The sequence below is a fragment of the Lichenostomus cassidix genome, chromosome Z (assembly GCF_008360975.1).
Source record: "Lichenostomus cassidix isolate B80296 chromosome Z, HeHo_3.0, whole genome shotgun sequence".
NCBI lineage: Eukaryota > Metazoa > Chordata > Aves > Passeriformes > Meliphagidae > Lichenostomus > Lichenostomus cassidix.
In genome coordinates, this window is record NC_139511.1 from 23,690,415 (window position 1) to 23,711,801 (window position 21,387).

General features: G+C 39.6%; 1 protein-coding gene across 4 annotated transcripts in view; it reads left to right on the forward strand.

The window, feature by feature from the left end:
• ECPAS (Ecm29 proteasome adaptor and scaffold) overlaps window positions 1-21,387 on the forward strand; it is a 63,258-nt gene that overhangs the window by 21,660 nt on the left and 20,211 nt on the right. For all 4 annotated transcript variants that reach the window (XM_085042266.1, XM_085042269.1, XM_085042267.1 and 1 more), the window contains exons 12-30: window positions 566-615; window positions 1,168-1,234; window positions 1,341-1,463; window positions 2,556-2,659; window positions 3,750-3,873; window positions 6,134-6,214; window positions 6,943-7,174; window positions 7,704-7,795; window positions 9,578-9,712; window positions 11,614-11,779; window positions 12,200-12,372; window positions 12,847-12,948; window positions 14,729-14,852; window positions 15,764-15,909; window positions 16,977-17,031; window positions 17,789-17,903; window positions 18,839-18,904; window positions 19,152-19,269; window positions 21,038-21,205. In XM_085042266.1, coding sequence (XP_084898392.1) covers window positions 566-615; window positions 1,168-1,234; window positions 1,341-1,463; window positions 2,556-2,659; window positions 3,750-3,873; window positions 6,134-6,214; window positions 6,943-7,174; window positions 7,704-7,795; window positions 9,578-9,712; window positions 11,614-11,779; window positions 12,200-12,372; window positions 12,847-12,948; window positions 14,729-14,852; window positions 15,764-15,909; window positions 16,977-17,031; window positions 17,789-17,903; window positions 18,839-18,904; window positions 19,152-19,269; window positions 21,038-21,205 — 2,241 coding nt within the window. The remainder of the gene's footprint in view (window positions 1-565; window positions 616-1,167; window positions 1,235-1,340; window positions 1,464-2,555; window positions 2,660-3,749; window positions 3,874-6,133; window positions 6,215-6,942; window positions 7,175-7,703; window positions 7,796-9,577; window positions 9,713-11,613; window positions 11,780-12,199; window positions 12,373-12,846; window positions 12,949-14,728; window positions 14,853-15,763; window positions 15,910-16,976; window positions 17,032-17,788; window positions 17,904-18,838; window positions 18,905-19,151; window positions 19,270-21,037; window positions 21,206-21,387) is intronic.

Consider the following 21,387-nt stretch of genomic DNA (forward strand, 5'->3'; position numbering starts at 1 on the left):
TGCAGATCACCTCCTCTGCAGCTTTTAACTTCTTGTTGCTTCATTTGAGCTGTTGAATGTGACCTTCTGGCCTGAGTTGGTGTTTGAACGCTTGGCATTTGACTCTTTGCCATTGGGAAGGAAATGAAAAAGGAGGAAGTAAGCGCATGTGTATAAATGCGCTGTACTGGTCATCCACAGGATCCATTGTGCATTCCTTTGTTTACAGCTGCTGTTCAGAGCTAGTGGAAGGTTTCTGTCCCTCTGCTACTGTTTCATATACTCACTGAATTTCCTTATCTATCTCTCTTGAAGTAAAATGTTGTTAGCCGAGACCAGAACAGAGATTTCTATTTTGCCACCATTTGCAATTTCTCTGTTTCTTGGACACAAGTGTGGTCTGTACAATATTTTTATTCTTGGATATGAGTATTTTATGTTTTAGGATTCTTTTTCCATGAAAGCCTGCTTGAGCACTTTGAAGACAGGACTTAAAGTATATTTAAAGTAAATGTTTATTTACAAAAGATATACCTGTATGTATTTCTGATATTGCTAAATTTTATTTATTGTTTTATCATTCAAGGATTCAAAACTGCTATCAATGGCATATTCAGCAGTTGGAAAGCTCTCCAGGTAATTGAAGCATCATTTAAGCACTGGGAAATTGAATAATTTTCCAGAGTAATCTGTTAATTTATCAGCAGCAAGCTCTATGCCAAGTTTGCAGTTGAGTGCATGGTGCAGAGAAAAGGATTCTTCTTGTGACAACTGCAGAGATGTAAAAGGGAGTATGTTTTTAGCTGATAGCTTCTCTAGCAGTGATTAATGGCAGCTCATGAATTATGCACAGAATTTAAGAAACAGTTCCACATTCTGGATTGCCAGAAATATAAATTTAAGGAATGTACAGCAAAGACCAGAGGGCATGAAGCTAGGCAAGTGCTACGTTCAGTCATGTGCTGGTGATCTAAGTGGTTGTCCGTAAAATGTTTCACTTTCCAAACTGTGTTAAAGGTGGGAGAATGTGCTGCTTTATGGTGGATATGGCTAAGGTAGGGCAGACTTTCTCTGCTGACTCTCAATTGTTTGACAGTTAATATTTGGAATGAGGGGAAAACCAATGAAATGTGAAGCATTTCAACTTAAAAGACCAAAAGCTTAATGGATTGAAATATCTTCTTTCAGCCGAATGCCTCAGCTCTTTACCAAGGATATAGCACTGGTACAGCAGTTTTTTGAAGCCTTATGTAAGGTGGGTGCTGATGGGGCTTTGGGAAATCATTATTGTTTTCTGCTGATTTTGCTTAATTCTTGGCACTACACTCTGTAAAGTGAAAACTCTTGGTTTTGTACCGCAGGAAGATGCTGATACTAGGCTTGCCATTCAAGAGGCATTGTCTATGATGGTTGGAGCATATAGTAACTTGGAAGGAGCCCAGCGCACCCTGATGGAAGCTCTTGTAGCTTCTTATTTAATAAAGGTATTTTCAGTGGAGTCAAAATCACATACCTTAAAAAAAGAGCTGTTAATTGTCTTCCTGTTTCCTGACACTTCCTGTTAGATACTTCTGGAGCATGTCTTCCCTTTCTTAATATATTGGCCTGTCGGGGAGAAGGCAGAGTGTATATGCTTGGATAAAATACTTTTAACATGGCTTGGTGACTGCAGGGAAGGTAACAGTGCAGTTCTCTGTTTGTGTTCTGTTTAGCAAAGAAACAAATTCATTGCAATCGGACTGTAAGTTTCTCATAGTCTCCTCCTTAGAAAACTTTGAGAAGCAGATGCTTCAAGTACAGCGTCTTCTGAAATGCTTTGGGACAAAGAGAGTTTGGTAGAAAGGATCATTCACTGCTGAGTGGGGTTTCAGTGATACCTGACATACGGCACCTTTGAACCTCTCTAGAAGCTCAGCCTTGAGACACTAGTCTATCTAAACCACACTTCACTGACATATACTTTCTGAGTACTTTCTATGTGTTCAGAATACCCCAGATTTTCAGAAAGAGTGAGTGTTATATATGCTGTGTTTGCATGGGTAGTCAGGCTGACTATGGAGGTGTATGTATTTCTAGTGTAAGAGATAATTTGCATGCCGATAACCCTTTTGCTCAAGGGATCTAGATCTCCAGGCAGCACCTTTTTGAGACTATCTGTACCTTACAGGTGGAATGACCGCCTGAAGCTGATGTTTCTTTCCCACCTCTGGCTATGCTGCTCCTAAGTGTAGCTCTGTTTTCTGTGGATAGATGATATATGTCAGTTTCATTTCAAAACTGCCTGGATGGAGCTGTTCAGTTGTTCAAGAGCTAGGATGATTCCCAGAGTGTGCATGTGTTAAATTAAACATCTAATTCCCCACTTGTGTATATATGAGATGTTAGCTTTTCTTTGCCCTGTCTTCCTGCCATATGATTGAGTAAGCATAAGTAGTGTCTCAAAATGTCTAAACTTTTTGAATCATGTTGGTACCAGAGGTACCATCATGTTGACTGATGATGTACAAGTGGTGAGTGAAAGTCATTACTGCTGTCATTTAAGACTCAACCATATGTTTGTGTCTTTTTCCTTTAAGCCTGAAGTTCAAGTACGTCAAGTGGCTGTAAAATTCGCTAGCACAGTGTTCCCTCCAGATCATATCCCTTCCAGATACTTACTCCTGTTAGCTGCAGGAGACCCGTAAGTTGTTTTCCTTTATAAATTATTTATGCATATATATATACACACACACATACATGCATACATATATATATATATGTATGTATGTGTATATATATGCATATGCACACACACATGTATTTGCACTCAGTATATATTTGGATTAAATATGAATACATCTATAGACGTGTGTGTGTAAGTTTGCATATAAATAACTCCAAGAAAAACAAATATGGCAATTTAAAAATTAACCTTTACATAGGGACATTCTTGACAGTTCTACTGAGAACTGTTACTGTACTCAGTGATAGTCTCTAATTTAGATTGTTTTTCTTGTTTCAGATGAACTGCTTCATGTTAATGATCAGTTGGAATTGCAGAGTAAAAATACATTAACTGAAATCACTTTTACAGTGTCTAGAAATCATTTTTTCCTGGCAAATTCTCTCTGTCTATTTTTAGCTTGTATTTGTGGAGAGTTGAGCATGCAGTTTTGAGAGCTGCCTCTCTCTGCTGAGAAGTAGGTGACTCATTAAATTACAGGAATAATTTAATTTGCAGTTTTCTGTTGCTGCAGTGTAAATGGTGGGGTTTTTTTTTCCAACTTAGTTTAATTACTAATTTTTTGATGTAAGTAGCTATTGTGTAACTAAGGAAAGCTAAACAGATCAATTGCAACAACCAGCTCTGTCATTGCAGTGTCAGCACTGTTTAGGAGTAGTTACTTACTGTTAAGTAGGTAATGATAAGCCTGGTAGGTGGCAGCTGAAGCTTGACTATGGGAAGTGACAGGGAGAAGTACCAGATAGGAAAACAAGGATGTGGGAACCAGGAACTGATGGTGAGCATCAGAAGGGTGTAAGAGGAACAGAAGTGAGCTCATCCAGTTTTGCGAATAGCACTTGGTATTAACCCTTTTTCTTTCCTATCTCTAAAATAAACAAAAAATTAAAAGTTGTAATGCAAGATTTTTTTCCCCTTCCTTTCAAAAATCCCCCACATCATTTAGAAACTGTTCACTCTCCCCCAGCTTCCCAACATACCTTATTGCTCACTAAAGGCCATTTTTTCTGTACAAATAATGTCTGTTTCTAATCATTCCTTCTGAAAGGCGGGAGGAGGTACATGGAGAAGCCCAGCGGGTACTGAGAGCATTTTCTGGAAAAAATGAAAAGGAGAGTGCTGGGAAGCAGATGCCTTCCTTCCCTGAAATGGTCTATTACATTCAAGAAAAGGTACAGTGCTTCTATCACAGTAAATGACAAATAGATATCTGATGCTCAGGCATGTGATATGTGTGGTCTTTCCTTCCCTGTGTCTGTTTCCCACGGCTGCCTCAAGGAATAAAGTTAGTGAAAATCACAATGGGGATTACACATAGTATTTCATTGCAAAGTTTACCACTTGTCATCACTTTCTGCTGGCATTAATTGCAAGAGATCCTAGTGTTTAGTAACGGGACAGATCTTTTAATGAAGGGAGTGTTTTGCTTTCTTGCAATTTGTGCAGATGATATGTGGAATGAAGAATCCAGTGTTTGAGACTTACAATCCAGCATGTTTCACAAACAGTTCCTGAAGGTGCAAGAAGGCCAGTGAAAAATAATGTACATGAACCAATAAAGGGTCCTAGGCTAGGAAAGGAGATGCTAAGACAATGGAAGAAGTCTGAGTTGTTGATTTAGAGGCTTAATTTTTCATCTTCATTGCAATTTGTGGAATAATGGCCATGTAAATAGCCTTTCATGGGTTTAGTAGAATGATATGCCAAAAACTGTCACTAAGTTTACTCGCAACTGTTTACGCTGAGAGCTCATTTGGAGAAGTGTTAATATGTAGTCTGTTACACACTTCTGTGTAGAGTAGCTATACTAGGCTTAAAAGCAATAAAGAAGATGTGAAGAGTCACTTACAGTATTTTTTTCCTGTGATAGCCTGCTGTTTAAAAAAATGTGAGACGTATGTAATGTTGAAGCCCATCTGATTTTGCAAGAGGTCTCTGATAGCAGAACTATTACACCTGAGAGATTTATTGTGAAATGTGTGCTCTGATGGTGTTGTACTCTGCTGGTGTACTCTGTTAGTACTCTGAAGTATTTGATGTTCTGTGAGAAAACTTGCTTTTAGTCCAGAATCCTGGCTATTAAATAGGTATAAAAAATCAAGACACGAAGACAGATTTTTAAATAACACTCTTAAATGCTGTCCCCTTGAAGTTAATTTTAAGATTTTCCTTTACATTTGTAATATCACTAAATAACTATGAATCAATGTAGTTTAATCACTGCTGAGAAAACCAAGAGTCCCTCAATCATGGGGGAATTAAAATTTTTGAAGCACTTTTAAGATCTTCTTTACATGTCCTGAAGGTGTACTTAAAAATCCTGGAGGTACATGTATTTGTTTAGTATCTCAAAGTGTGAATTTTAACATACTATCAGTAATCTGTGACTTCTGAAAGTGTTTGAGAAGTCTGGATGCATTGTTTGGCACAGCTGGCTGAGATGCAAAATGACTGCTGATTTAGCGTACTTCCCTCCTTCTGAAAGAAAAACATATGTGAAAGAGTAGGACCCAATCTACTGGGTATGGGTGGGAAACCATTCTTCAAAGGAGTAAGTGTGAAGTGTGAACTGTCTGTTCACTAAATCAGGTTTTCCTTAGTAATTCTGGATGTCATTGAAATTAGCATTGCAATAGTTCACAGCGTGTTAAGGTGACTGAGGATCTGTTGTCTTCTGCAACTTCTGCCTTGTGTGTTTACTCAAATATAAGGCTGCCTGACTAAATCAAGCCGTACTATTGATGTGCATGTTGCCTGTTAAATATACATATATATATATATATTGCTTTTCTGCAACTTTTGCAGTGAGTGTCACTGAAAACATCCTGTTCGGATGTTTTTCTGCTGTTATAGTCCTGCTTGTCAAAGTGAACATTTGCATGGAAAGGAGTTGCTCACTTGCTGCTGCAGCCTTCCACATAGCAGGTGGAGAGACTTCCTCTGAGTCTCTCTCAGTCTGGGAGACTCCCTGGGCTTGGCTGGCATAGCCTGAGGCACCCATCTACCTATCTCCCAGTACTGGGGAAAGCTGACTGCTCTGCAGCCTCTCCAGACAAAGCTGCCATCTTAAAGCTTTCTGGCTGCCTATCAGCGGGGAGCCTCAGAGTTTGGAGGTTTATGAGGTACTTTGTGTTTGAATTCTAAAGTGCTTCTTTGTTTTCTGAAAGGAAGAACGTTACACTCCTTCAGCCTCCCCTACTATTTCCTCTCATGCATCCAGAGTTTCCAGTTTCTGAGTTGATCAGGATGTAAAGTAGATTGACCTGACTATTACCAAGTGCACTGTGCCCTTTTTGTTACAGAGCTGTTACACTTTTTCAGTTGCTAAGTGGAGGATTAACATAGTCACATCAGCAAAATTTCATTGACCTTTTCAACATCTCTGCTGTTATGGGTCTGAATGTTCCACTCTTAATTTACTCTGTTGTTTAGGCCTCTCACCGAATGAAAACCCCAGCTAAATATATGACTGGAACTGCAGCACTGCCTTTCAATCCTGCCACATTTGGAGAGGTAATTGTCTGGATTTACTTTCTCAGAAATGTGTACTGTTATTTATCTAGAGGACAGTGTAAGAAGCTAAACAGCTACCATAAGTCACTCTACATACTAAAATTCTTTTAGACAAATGTTGGGATTAACTCTCCATCCTTTGTCTTTAAACAGCAGTCTGAACAGGATTTTCACAGGGGATTGGAAGGAATGTTCATGAGAGGGGGTTGCTGCACTGCTCTGCAGCATATCTAATAAAATAGTATTAGATATTAGGCAGTCCTGGGCAGAGGTACCATTATGCTCCTTGAGACTGTTTTTTTCTAACAGAATCCCAGGCTTCAGTGATCTGTAGACACAAATGGAGATGGGAAGCGAGATCGGTATTAGCAGTGTGTTGGGTTGCATTTGTACATATGTCAAATTGGTATAGGGTGCAGGCTGAAGTGCCTGCAAGGAGGTTGCGCTAACTGATGATAAACCAAAAGTCTGCATATGATTTTATCTTTAGAGAATGATGTAGGGTTGTCTGCTTACACAGGCGTATTGCAGAAACTGGTCGTAAGATCTGTTACATTTCATGTTTGTTCCTGTCTCTACACTGACTCTTCTGTCTAGATTTGATTAAAGGAGAAGCTTTCTAGTTTAGGTTACATTGAATACAGCATATTCTCTGCTCTTCTGTCTCCTATGTGGGTTTTCCAGTGCTCATGCACTCAGGATCCTGTGTTTTTATCTTCCCTACTTAGATAGTTCTGTATCTGCGGATGTGTCTTGCTCACAGTGCTGGTGTGGTGCCAACCTCACAGAACTTGGCAGATATGCAAGATCATGCTCCAGCTATTGGACGTTACATAAGAAACCTCATGTCTGGCAACCACATATCTTTCTCTTCTTCCTCCTCCTCTTCAAAAAATGTGGAAACCAACCCTGTACATATATATATTGGCCTTCTTCAGCAGCTCTTAGCTGGTGTTGGAGGTAAGAAGCTGTGTGCAGCAGCATCCTGAAGAAATAAGTATATTCTCTTATTAGAAATGAGTTGTCCAGTGCTTTGAACTTGGCTTCAGCAATCACAGAGTTGAAATGTGGACTATATACTATTTAGTTTAAACTTGTTTTCTTCTATGCTAGTGTGCAGATGGGAGAAAGCAGGGCTGTAAAATTGCAGTATCAGTTGATATAATAGTGTAAAATTGTAAAGCCATTGTATATTACAGCTTCCTCACCAGTCTCCCTCACTCTGATAATAGCTTGTCTGCCACAAGTATAGTCTAAAACACTTGAATGCATTTAGAACAAATTACTACCAGAGTATTTGCTTTTATTAGTTTCCCTAATATGTCTGAAAATATTACACCCTATTATACTGAATTGTTTGTTATCTGTAGTGAATTACAAATAAATGCCTGAAATGCCTGATACTTCTTTACCTCTTTTAATTACTAAATGTGAGATTAATGTAAATACTGGAGTTGTTTAATAACCTGGTTCTTTAATTATTGCTTAGGTTTGCCAGTCATGTATTGTCTTCTGGAAGTTGTTTCAGTGTACCCAGAAAAACTGGCTACCAGATTTGTAGACAAAATGGATTGGATTAAGGTATAGTGAAACCCCTTCTTTTTTGGTGATTTTTTTGGGTTGGATGAGATCTGGCATTAGCAAAATCTGGCACATTTCCCATGGTGAAGCAGAGTATTATTTCCAAGCATGCACTTGGATTTTAAATCTGGTTTTTCTACTCACAGTCAACACCTCATGAAATGTTATATGTACCAGGATGGGGAAAATTATTTTATGGTTCTTTCGTATTAATGATTTTGTTCACAGACTTATATGCTCTAGGTAATCTGTCATCTATCCTGTTGGTGTAATCCATTTTTTTTCTCTCCAAAAGAAAACTGAAGACAAAATTCTGCACATTTTTGAAGAAATTGTTGAACAGTGTGAATGTTTCAGTGAAAGAAGTGAATGATTTCTCAGAGGATGAGATTAATTAGATCCCTGATTGTTTTAGAAGCCTTTCTGTGGAGATATTTTTTTTCTATTTATTAGTCCCAGACAGAAGAAACTGCGTACACTGGAGTCTGCTTGGGAATAACCCAAAGGGAATTCTGCTTTCCTTAGATTCTTTTCTCAGGCAACTCTCTGCTTTTGCATGGTTTGCCTCAAACCTCCAAAGTTCTTGAAGGTCTTACAGGTTGTCATTGCTTTCACAGGGGCAATCTGGCAGGTTAAAAGGTCAAGGTTAACAAAAATTAGAATGTGCTTTAATAGTTCCTTATGATGATATGTGTGCTGCATTGCACTGTATGAAGTTTATCACTTCTCATTTGTGTGCAGGTATGAATCACACAGGAGAGTACTTAAAAACATTCCCCTTTTCAGTATTCGTCATCATTTGTAGAAAACCCTTCTTGTAAAAACCCTTCATCATTTGTAGAAAACCCACTTTGGCCTGGTGTCCATTTGCAAAATTAAGCTTCTAGTGGTGGTTATTGATAGTACCGAGTTTCAGAAATACTGTTGTGAATCATGCTTCATGTGTTTTTGCCTTGCCAAGTGAAGCAAACAGGTTGAGGGCTCTGTTAGAAGTCAGATTCGTGATCTGATACTAGTTTGGAGTTGAAGTTAGTGTCACATTTCATGAGCCTGACAGATCATTTCTTGTTTGTTTCCTTGGCTCAGTTTGGTTTCTTTGTGGTGGCCCAAGGCATTCAAAGATTTGGGTATGAATTCTTCCCAGGAGTTGCATTATATTGCATTATGCGTCAAGTTACTGATAGACATAGGATTATATCGTAATAAATTACCCGAGGCTTCCAAAATTCAACTTTTTAGCAATTTATTTAGACAATACAAGTTCTCAGATACAAAGTGGATAATTTGGCATTGAGAGCTGTGATTTCCTGGACCTTTTTTTTTTTTTGGCATGGTTGGATTTAAATGGCTAACCCTCTTGCGGGTTTTTTTCCCTTTGATTAATAAGAAGGGTATGGAAGCCTCCAGCAGCTCAGGGAAAATAGTGGTTTAGGATGTGGGCATTTTTAGTGCAGGATGAATGCAAAGCCTGGAAGCTCTTAGCTGCAGACAAAATTTGGCCAGGAATTCAATCTGTGTGTTTTGACGCAGAACTGGTGGGTGGCCCTCTTGTGGCTAGTGGCTTTCTTCCTCCAGAACACTGAGTGTGTAATGAATGCTTTGCTAAATTGAGGATTTTGTTTCTTATTAAGTGATAATGCTGTTGGTTTAAAGAGTGGATTCTGAGTTAAGATTTATGTATCTCCATGGCAATTGTCTTTGTATATTGAAGCGCTTTATGAACAGTCTGGGTAAGAAGCTGCTTCCATATTTCATGGTTTGGTTTTTTTTAAACTTCCACAGAGCCTGATGAACACCAACAAAGAGGAAATGCGTGAGCTTGCAGCCCTGTTTTATTCTGTAATATTGTCTACCATGTCTGGAGATGAGCTTAAGGCATCCTTGGAGCAGCTGATCAAGATGACAAAAGACAACCATGTAACTATCTTCCTTTGTCTGCTTCCTGGTTTTTTTAATGTCATGTAATTGATAGGATATTTGAATTCACAGTGTGTCCAGGATGTATTAACCTTAATCTGGGTGTAAAATTAACTAGCTGACTTCCAGCTGGATGGTGACAAGGGATTTTTGTTGTAGGTGAGTGCAACAGATCTTTAAATAAATTAATCTGTGAAGCGATTGTTAAGGTCAGTAGAAGGATTTCCTGGAGGCACGTCCCAAGCAAAGCACTGTCATGTATTGAACCAGTTTTAGCCAGCTAAATAGCCACATCCCAGTGAGTGGTAATAGGTCAGTTTACCAGTTTCTTATTCTTGAGCACCCACAGACACCCACAGAATCAAGAAAATGTTTGTCTTGTTAAATGTTCTGCTCATCCTCTCCTGAGCCATAGCTGCCTCCTGGGTCCTCACTGCCTCAGCGTCTTGTGCTATGTGAGGGCTGTGCCTTCTTCCCTCTCATCCCACATGGACTGCTTAGCAGCCCTCCACAGCTGTGTCTTTACATGCTGGGTTTGCCTGCCTTCCCTCCTCCAGCAGCTCCTTCACCCTCCCCTTATCCTTATTTCTCCATTTTGCCGCTGCAAGCATGGAAAAGGAATCCTGAAAACAAATTGGTCAGGTTTCTGTGCTACTGTGTTTTGAATTCTGTGAGGGAGGGAAAGGAATAGCGTTTTTTGTTTCTGTTTCCCTAAAATGGTTTTATATCAGTCTCTGTGAAGGACTTAATGGGCCACCATTTTACATTGCGGGTGACAGGCTGACAAGAAGTGCTGATTGCTTTATGTTGTAGTTAACAAACATGATTTATTTTGAATCTCTGGAAGCTCTACCTGTGAGCCAAAGCCATGTCATAGTTCATTTTTGTGTAGGGCACAGCTCCTGCAGACACGAAGCCAGCACACACGGGTCCTGTGAGTCTGAGTCAGCTAGAGCTCTGACTTGTTGCTACTGTACAAAACCACTTGAATTTGTACAGCTAGGGGTGGTGATGATCCTAGTAATCTCAGTAAGGACTGGCAGTGTGAGTGGATAGCTAAGTAGAGGTGGGGGAAGGGTCCATCTTCTGCTGTCTTTGCAGTGAGACCACATCAACAAATGGTCCTTGGTGGCCCAGCTAGGTTGAGGACTCATTCTGGCAGCACAATTGCACTGGTGCAACTTTTTGTAGTGTTGGGATAAAAACGAGATATGAACTAATCCAAGCTTAAGCCCCTGCACCCTTCCCTTTGTTTTTTGGGTTTTTTTCTTTTTTCATTTAGGTAGCATTTGAGTCTCACAGCCTTGTTTCTGCACAAAATCCTTTCGCTAGAATTCACCTGTAGGAACAAATATGGTCATTAAATAGTTCTAGCACCAAATCAGCCTTGGAGAAATTGGTATTCCTCACATCTAGTTATAATAATTAGGTTTCACCATTTGTGGTCTGCTAAACAGAGGCATTGTCTTCAGCATAGGGCAGGTGTGTTCTCATGCTTAGCAATGCAAATCTAGAGCAATTCCCCTACTGCTTTTTACCAAAGAGTGCATTTTGTCACCTTCATCTAAGTATGTCCGGTTTTTGAGTAGAGACAATGTAGTTTGCTTTTTTTCAGCCCAGCTACCAAAGGGTAGCTTTAGGAATGTGAGTGATGGTGATAAATTCTTAATCTGTCCTCCTTAACCTCTTTTAAGTTTTGTTAATTAATCTTAAAGAACTCCGTTCATCAGAGAGCACTAACACTGTCAAACTCTCTGTTGTTTTATTGTGTGTTAGAGCTCTGCATTCATTAGGGTGCCTTCTGATCTGGCTTGTCCATATGTGTTTTTAAATCAGTGCTTTGTGCAAAGTGTTACTTACTTTGAAAATGAGATTTTTTGCACTGTTGGTGTTGTCTGTAGAGCCCGGAGGTCCAACATGGATCCTTGTTGGCTTTGGGATTTACAGTAGGAAGGTACTTGGCCAAAGGGAAAATCAGAACAATGGAGCTACATGACATAGGACAACCAAACACTGCAGTCATGCCGGAACAAGAGCAACTTATAAAGTCGACAACAGAGACAATAGGTAACTTCCTGCCTAAGACTTTGCTGCATGTAAAAGTTGTTTTTTTCAATCCACCCCAGGCTGAGGATTTTTCTGATATACTCAGCCCATAGATAGAGTAATTTTGAGTTCAATTTTTGTGATAGAATTTACAGCTTGTAAGAATGTAATCTGATTGGATGTATGGACATTTTAACAAATCCTAGGTGGACTTTATAACTTACAGACCAACACAGCACAATCAGGAATGGTGTCACTTCCTAGATTCCTCTCAATGTTTCCTTTCACTTTGATTCTTTTTTTCTAGTGTAAAGCTTCCTACCAGCTGTAGAGGAGATAAATGCTTTGCACCTTGCATTGCTAAAATACAAATGCCTGCCCACTGCTAAATAATAATAAGAAGAAGAAATTTGAGTCATCCTGTTTTGCTTTTTCCTCTAGGTTCTTTTCTGGACAGCACCTCTCCCTTCCTTGTGGTGGGGGCTTGTACAGCTCTTGGGGAGATTGGCAGAAATGGCCCCTTGCCCATCCCCAACGAAGGATCAGGATTTACAAAACTGCAACTTGTTGAAAACTTATTGGCCCGAATCCCTTCCAGCAAGGAAACAAATAAGGCAAGATTTTTGTTGTGTTGTTATGATTCCTGTTAATTTCTTGAGTGCTCACTAGGTATATGTATTACGTGACAAACTCAGCCTCATTTTTTAAAGAAATTAGGCTTTCTGTTGGCTTTAGTGAGTTGCTTAGGGTCAGGGTCTTCCTAATATTGTCTAGCACTGATCATTTGTGCTTTCTATAGTCATAAGTGGGGACTTAAGGGATGGAAATAGGAATAGTCATAATTCTAATTAAGGAAAAATGAGAGTATCTTCTTTTATCTACAAATAATCCTCAAAGGTAACAGGACATTTTTTTCTGATCTGCTTTGGAAGAGAGGTGCACTGATTGATCTAATTAGCCACTTGCATATCTAGCTTCTGGTACCCTTAGTGAAACTTTGGCAAGGGTGAGAAATAGTGGGTTTAACGTGCATCTTATGGACTGACCAGAAGATTATATTATGGTGCTATTTTTTGTTTGTATTTTAGATGAAGGAACGAGCAATACAAACATTAGGTTACTTCCCTGTGGGAGATGAAGATTTTCCCCACCAGAAGCTACTGCTGCAGGGTTTAATGGATTCTGTGGAGGTGAGAGACTATCCATATATTATCCTTTGTACTACAGTGAGTATTTCTCTTTGGATGCTTTTTATGTACTGCACAGCCAGGGGTTACAAGGGGAGTTGTCCTTTTGTAATAGTGCTTCTGGGTTTTTTAAAACTGCCTTGAAATAGAGAGCAGAGGTAGACTTTGGGCTGATAAAATGTTTTATCCCACAGTTTAAAAACTTGCTAGTCCAAGTGTCTGCCTCAGTCTGAGACAAATAATTTCCATTCAGGAAGCTTATGGATTTTTTTTGCATGCTATTGTATATAAAATCTCCAGAGCTTATAGTAATGAAGTCATAGGCCTATACTATGTCCTTCAAAAGTACCTGAAAGTAGGTAATAAACATACACCTTTTTTATCTGAACTACATCAGCTAATACAACACACTTGAATTAGAAGTTTGTAGGAATATATATATATCTTGTCTAAATGCATCATTGTAGTGCACTGCATTCTTTCGCAGTAATTCAGAGCTTCTGTACATATTGCAATATGCTCGATAACAAAATGAAATAAAAGGACCTTTTTTAGTGTTCATTTACAGCTTGTTTTACCTTTCCTCCTTGCTTATACTGACAGAGGATTTTGCATTGTAGAAGTGACTGTTGAGTATGAGACAGGCATGCTTTGCTGAGTCCTCCAATCTGATGTGATCAAACAAGCAAGAGCCATAGAATTATAGAATGGTTTGGGTTGGAAGGGACCTGAAAGATTATCTAGCTCCAATCCCTCTGCTCTGGGCAGGGACACTTTACACAAGACCAGTTTGCTCAAAGCCCCATCCAGCCTGACCTTGAACACTGCTAGGATTGGGGTATCCACAGCTTCTTCTATGGGCAACCTCTTCCAGTGCTTCACCACCTTCACAGTAAAGAATTTCTTCCTAATATCTCAACTGAACTCTCAGTTTGAAGCCATTAACCACTTGTCCTATAACTGTACTTAGAATAGTGAGAATACTGTGTACCCAAACATCAAAAGATGTTTCTGAGTGCTTTTTTTTTCTCCTGTAATTGCATGGGGGCATTGCAACTTTCTTTATAAAAGATGTACTTGAGAAAAACCAATTTATCTTAGCTGGCAGGAAGCTAAGAGTTTAATTCTCCAAGTACCTGAGCATTTTGTGCTTCTAAAGCATAAGGAATGCAGTCTCGAAGGTACTCAGCAGGTACGGAAATCAGTTCTTGCAACATAAGATTCATCATAAATAATGACAAGAAAGTGGCATATCCTGTTCCTGAAGGCTCAGAGAATAGTGTAAGGAGAGCAGTGAAGCAAAACAAGTACCATCTGAATTCTTCTAATGTGAAAAACAGACTTCTGCATCTTTTAAGAGATCAGCTTCAGGATGGAATTACAGGAGACTCTTTCAATACTACATAATTTGATAAAGTCGTAGTAATTTTCACTGATCACTAGCAGCCTCATTCTAACTTAGTTTTATTTTCATTCTATCTATCCAATACTTTCTTTTCATCAAGTTGAACTTTTGCAGAGACTAGCAAATATTTTGTAGAAGGTGTGCTTTAAAAAAACTGTGGAAATTTTAGCTTTTGTCATTCAATTTGGACAGTTTGACATTGCCTCATTTTCCATCAGCTTCAGTGGGTCTAATGTGCCATGTAGTCTCAAAAGCTCACCAAAAGAGTGATATTGCGGAAAACTGGGACTGGGAAAAAAGCTGTGGGTTTATGAAGTGCCAGAAGTTTTGGTGTGTATTTAGTTAGTACTGTCAGTGATGTTCTGATGTGTTTTTCAGGCCAAACAAATAGAGCTGCAGTTCACTGTTGGTGAAGCTATTACCAGTGCTGCTGTTGGAACCAGCTCGGTGGCTGCACGGGATGCATGGACGGTCACAGAGGAGGAATATATCCCCCCTTCAAGTAGGCCTTCCTAGTGCAGGGGCTGGGTTGAGAAACATTTGGGTTGGGAAAGCCTGTAACACTGGGCTCCATAGCATCATTTCTGTGGCCTTTGATTTATAACTGTACATGCAAGAGGTGTTTTGTGTCTGTGGTTATATACAGGTTGTTTTACTTCTTCATGTCCATCTGCTCAGAGGGCAGAAGGCTTTATTTCATGGGCTGTTTAGATAGCTTCTTACGTAATTCATTGCCTCTTGACTCTGTATTTGTTTGTTTTTTTCTTTTCCGTTTGCCATGTTGAGTTACTTTTGGGTTTTAATACACAAACATTTTAAAATGCCATTTTAACGCCTGAGCAGGAAAATAGGGTTATGAAATTAAATTGCAAGTGTTTTCCAACAACTTGAAATGATACAATTAAGGGAAAGGTACATGCAGTAAATGCAGAAATTCTATATAAGGACTAAGTTTCTGTACTCATTGAAATACAAGTGTGACAAAATGCTAGCTACAAATCAGGCAACTGTTTGAATATCACCCTCAGACTTGCAAACACATTTTAATTTTGTGAGAGTGGTCTTAGATGTCTAGTGTACACAAAGCTGAGCATGTGGTAGAAGTCGAACCCTGACATTGCTCCAGAAATTTAGAGTTGTTACAAAAAAAAAAAAAGTAGTGCCCTAAGTGAATGTGAATGGTACCTATTCTTGACCAGAGGATCTGAAACATGTTCATGAAGGGTTAGGAGGACTCTATATTTCTATTATTTGTTCTACTATTATTGCTTTCCCAGTGACTTCCTAAATGTGCAGAGATTAAGGGATCACCTGAGTACTCTTGGGTTTATTAGGTTTTTCATTATTTTGGCATTAAAATGGGTGTGGACAATTCTCAAAGCTACTCCCCTCGCCTTTATTTCTTTCATATAGATTTGAAAGTGAATGATGTGGTTCCCTGGGTCCTAGACCTTATTTTGAACAAGCATATCATCAGTCCCAATCCACATGTTAGGCAGGCAGCTTGCATCTGGCTTCTGTCATTGGTGAAGAAGCTGAGCACCCACAAAGCAATTAAGGTAAGAAATGTGCTTTTTCCTAACACTGGCTCCTTGTCCTTATTGTTGTTTCTCACCTTGTTTCTGTCCCTTCCTTCCCCTTCACTTCTATTGCCTCTTTTCTCCCCATGTGCACTTCTTACTGCGGTCTTTTTGAGACATGGCTTATCTTTTGTTTCTAAAGGAGCAGACTGTCTGGCAGATGAACAAGGGTGTTTGTCACCTTCATAAACATCTGACTTGCATCCAAGTCAGAGTAAGCTTAGTGTAAATAGCTATTGTAAAATAAACTAGCATTACATCTTCCCTTGGGAAGAAGAGATTGGTATCTGTATAGTTTTTAGGATTTATATTTGGAAAATATTTAAAGGAGATCTAGGAGGGGAAGAGAGGGGAGAACTGAACTCATTTGTTTCACGGTGTTTATCACAGCTTTGGTACTTCGGAGCAGTTACGATGTGCTTCATGTACTGTGTATTTGTGGTACACTTTATGGAAGCCTTATATTTAAGGTGCTTGTCTGTAATGAGAGAAACTGAAAAGTCTTACACAAGGGCTAAATAAAACATTCCGAACAAAAATGCCCTCTATTTGCATAGAGGTACTGCGGACTGTGATGAGATCAGGTAACCAGTCTGTACTCTCCAGATGTTGATAAAGAGCTTTGGGGCAAGGTGCTTTGCAAATGTAAGCTGTTAGATATAAAATCTTGCCACATACTGCACTGATCTAAACAGTGCACCTTATAAGGAGGTGGCAAAACCCACCAGTTTGGGAATGAAGAAAGTCCCATCTGGCTGCAAGCCAGACTTATGGTGCATTGCTGCCTTGTATTAAACAACGAAAATAAAATATGTGGTTTGCAAATGGCAATGGTGTATGTACATGGTGGTCTGGACAATTAACTGTTATCTTCTTGATGCCAGTCAGGCTGCTACTTGTCTGTCTGGGAAGAAGGGTGTTTCTTGTCATAGGTGTAGCTCAAATAGGCAACTCCATTGATACAGTAGCCTCTGTTTATCTGTTAGAAACTTGCCTGGAGACCAAACAAAGGATCCAAAATAATGCCCTTTTTTCTCATCTTACAGTCTCATCTCAAGGATATTCAGAGTGCATTTGTTTCTATTCTGTCGGATAGTGATGGTAAGTACTACCACACCTTAAAGAGTTTTGATTTTGGTGGGCATTCAGCAGACTGGAGGGAATCTTTGAACAAGCAGTCAACTACATTCTGCCTGTCAGCATTAAAAGATGACTGTAGAAACTTCCCCTTTCTTACATTAATAGGAATGATTTCTTTTCTAGGCATCATGTGCAGAGATAAGAAACATAGCTTTTTTGTGCATTTTGCTAAAAAGCACGCTGCCATTTGCCTCTTCAGACTGTAGTAACAGAGGTGATTACTTGTGCTCTGTTTTGGGCAGCAGGATGTATTTAACAGAGTTCTGCCTGGACAGGAGCTCTTGAGACCTCTTCAAGCTAGCTGTTTGGCTTCCAGCTCTACCCATGGCAGCTAGTGGAAAGAGTGGTGTCCAGCAGTCTATGCAAAGCTCGCTGAAGCTGAAGAGAGTATTGCCAGGAATGGTGCTGGATTTCAGGTGCCACTAGCATGTCAGAATACCTATGGCACTTGGAACTCTTCCTGCTGTTTCAAAACTTGCAAATATTTATGTCAAGATGCCACCTAATTTGATGGGGTTTATGCCTTCAGAACAAATTGCTGCTTCAGAATACAAAGTTTGTGTCTTGACAGACTAGAGCTAAACTAAAATGGAGAGCTGTGAATTGCAGCACAGACCTGTTTGCTATGTCCTGATTTTGGTTGAACCCTGCTTCTGAAATTTGTGTACTGTGTAGTTACATACTTATCTTGAATTTTATTTGGTAAAATCTCTTGCAGAGCTTAGTCAAGATGTTGCTTCAAAAGGTCTTGGGCTGATATATGAACTAGGAAGTGAACAGGATCAGCAAGAGCTAGTCACTACTCTCGTTGACACCCTTATGACTGGGAAAAGGTACAGTGAACTCAGAACACAGTGATGGAGTACTCAGAGTTATGTATCTGATGGGAATAAAAATGTCTCTTTCTTGCGTGGAAAGAGATGTTTTGGGGCCAAGGGCAAGTCAATATCCATTCCCAGAAACATTTCTTAATTCAGCTTAGAGGGTTTTATGTCTGAAGTTGTTCCTTTTTTGTTACATTCAAAAAGCTTCAAAATAATGTGTCAGTCTTGATTCAAGTAGTTCAAATGAGTTCAGATTTGGTTAGATTTGCTACTTGCTTCATTGTGTAATTTTAGAGAACAATGACCACTTGCAGCAACTCTGCATACTGTGAATGTTGCAGAAGTGAGGACTTGCTTGTGCTGAAAAATATCTTTTGCTGAGGAAGGGTTGTTAATGGTTGCTTGCCAACTTTAGTGTGAAAAAAGCTGGTATTACAAGACTCATGGCTAGAGATTGTGTTGGTCAGTGTTGAAAATGCTCTTTAATAGCCTTGTCCTGTCTAATCTGATGTGGGTTTGGCCACTGAATTGATAAAAACCTAGGCTTGGACTGCAGGGATTTAGTGGTGGTAAGCAGAAAGAAATAAGATTATTGGAAATGGTATTTTTTCATTTTGAATTAAAGACTTGCTGTCCATTATATGGCTTATGTCCAGGCAGAGCTACAAAGCCATCTTTCAGTATTTTGACTTTCTACCTTCTGCCTACACAGCAAAACTCTCTCTTTCTGCAATGTCTCGTTAATATTACACATGATACAGGTTAATGACATTCCTTGCAGTGTGTGTAGCTTTGCACACCTATATGTTTTTTTGTGGGATTGGAACTGAAAAAAAAGTGAAGTTACTTGGTTAGTAAAGCAAAACAAATTACCTGTTCTGTAGTGTGCCATGTATTCAAGTGTAGAATTTGGTAGAGCTAATACTGGACCTCTTTTCTATCAGAGCCAAACATGAGATGACTGGAGAAACTGTGGTATTCCAGGGAGGTCTGAGTAAAACCCCAGACGGGTAAGTTTACTGACAGTCTCAATGACAGAGACACAGTCCGTGCTGAAACAGAATTCCCTTACAAATCTGCTTCCTAGGCTTTTTGTTCCTTCTTGTTTTCTGAACTACCGTAACTATTTCCTTGTAATAGAGATGTGCTACTCACCTTTTTCTGCCTCCTTTAGTGTATGAATTGAAAAGAGCTTTTGATATTGTAGCATTTGTACCGAAAAATACTAACACTGATTTCCCTTTCTGCTTTTCAAAGTCAAGGCCTTTCTACCTACAAGGAGCTTTGTTCACTGGCCAGTGACCTCAATCAGCCAGACCTGGTGTACAAATTCATGAATCTGGCCAACCATCATGCCATGTGGAATTCTCGGAAGGTAACATGCTGCTTTCATACAACTTCCATTCCCACTGTGAACTCTGAAAACAAAACTTGCATTTCTCTAGCTCTGGTTATATGTTTTATGGATTACTGCATGTAGGGGGTGTCGATGCTTTGGTATCACTCCAAGGCAAATTTAGCAGCCTGAGAAAAAAATTTAGGATTACTTGAAATTCTTGTGGCAAAACTTTGGTATCAGATTCTTCATATAATTCTACATTCCCCTCTGAATCAACTGCGATCCTTTCATTTTTTGAGTGTGCTTGGAAAGACAGGTCTTAAGTGTTCAAACAGCGATAATATTTTCAAAACTGGATGAATTTTTGGATGCCAGAGAAAGTGACCTTTGTTATCTAAAGAGACAGAGCAAAAAGTAATTAGCAGCAAGTTGCTAAAAAGCATTGTTGTCAAAAGTATCCCATCTTAACTCAAGTTTTGATATTTTAAAGCAGCTGGGAGCTTTGGCAAAGCCAAAATACTATTGGATCCACTTCCAGATGAAAAAAGGAGCATCATAAATTTTGAAGATTTAAGTGTACTATTCAGAACGTTGATGTGGGGACTCTTTTCAATGGCTTTACAGAAGAGCGGAAGAATTTGTTTTGAGTCTCTCACACCACCACTTAGCAAAAAAGAAGCCCCAGGTTTAACTTTCATCCAGGGTTTGACAAGTCAGCATATCTCTCAAGACTTCCCTCTTTGCACTGGGACTTCAAAAGCATGGGAGCATAGTTGGATTTCTAACCCTTGTGGAATTTCTGCAGCCAGGATGAGTCAAGAAAATCCACTCAGTAGGTGTGGGTAGAGTTTTGGCATTTGAAGAATTTGCAGAATATTTTAAGTTGAAGGGGGTGTCTGGAAGTCTGTGCTCTAAAGCCCCCACAAGAGCTGGAGAGGATGCTGTTCAGGGCCTTGCAGGCAATGTCTCCCTTTTCCTTACACTTTCTGCAACTTCTTACTTTTCACAGCAGTAGTCCTAGATGAAAGTGTATCCTTATTCCTCTTTTCTAGATTAACCCAAAAAACACATCCTGTCCTGTGAAGTCCCTACTGTGGGCTTTGAGTGGCAGCTTTTGACACTGCATATCAGAAAACACGAAGTCATAAGAGGCAGTCCCTGCACTGCCTTCACTGAGTAATTTCTTCTTGGGCTATCCCAATCCCACGGGACTTCACAGGCAAGCATCAGTTCCACTGTATTAGAATTGACAGTGGAGCTGACAGTGTTGGAGGAAGAAAAGATCATAGGAAAATACTAAAGTTTAAAGTAAATATGGACAGATGCAAAATTATAATCCCCAGAAATTTCAGGTTTTAGGAAATAAGGTGGAGTTATTTTGTTTTTAGTTTTTCAGTTTCTAAGTTACTCTAATTCTTCTAAATGCAGCAGAGCTGTAAGGAAGCAGTGGCCCACCCTCACCAGTTTTGCCAAGAAAGAATCTCTTTTGGAAAAGCCTATTTGAATCTTCATGGTTTTAATTCACCAGTACTACTTCTGCAAATGAGATCAGTCAGTGTCTTGAAATTTGGAAGGAAGAAACTTTTGAAGCAGTATGTTGCCTGCTGGGTTTGATTTAATGCTTGAGATCACTGGGATACTGTAGCAGTGAGGATGGGCTAGTTCTAGTACCTTTCCAGTCCTTTTCATTTGGTCTAAATCTGAACTATGTCAGTCAACTTTGCCCTTGGCTGTGGTGTGCCTAGGAGCAATAACTGAGTGAGTGAGCAATGTTTCAACAAATACTATTTTGTTGTAATTTCAGGGGGCAGCTTTTGGTTTCAACGTGATAGCTGCCAAGGCTGGAGAGCAGCTGGCTCCATTTTTGCCCCAGCTTCTTCCCCGGCTCTACCGTTACCAGTTTGACCCCAATCTGGGCATTCGGCAGGCAATGACCAGCATTTGGAATGCACTGGTCACTGACAAGTCAATGGTGAGTGACCAGCACAGTGTGGCGTGGGGGCTTGCTGCCAGTGTATCAGAGATTCTCATGGGACAGGTGCATTTTGTGAAAGGAGGGACTGTGCAGAAGGGGGTGAGGTACTGTTCTGGAAAGGAGATGTTTGAATCTATGGATGAGCTGGAGCTTGCACAGAGGTTTTGCGCTGTCTCTCA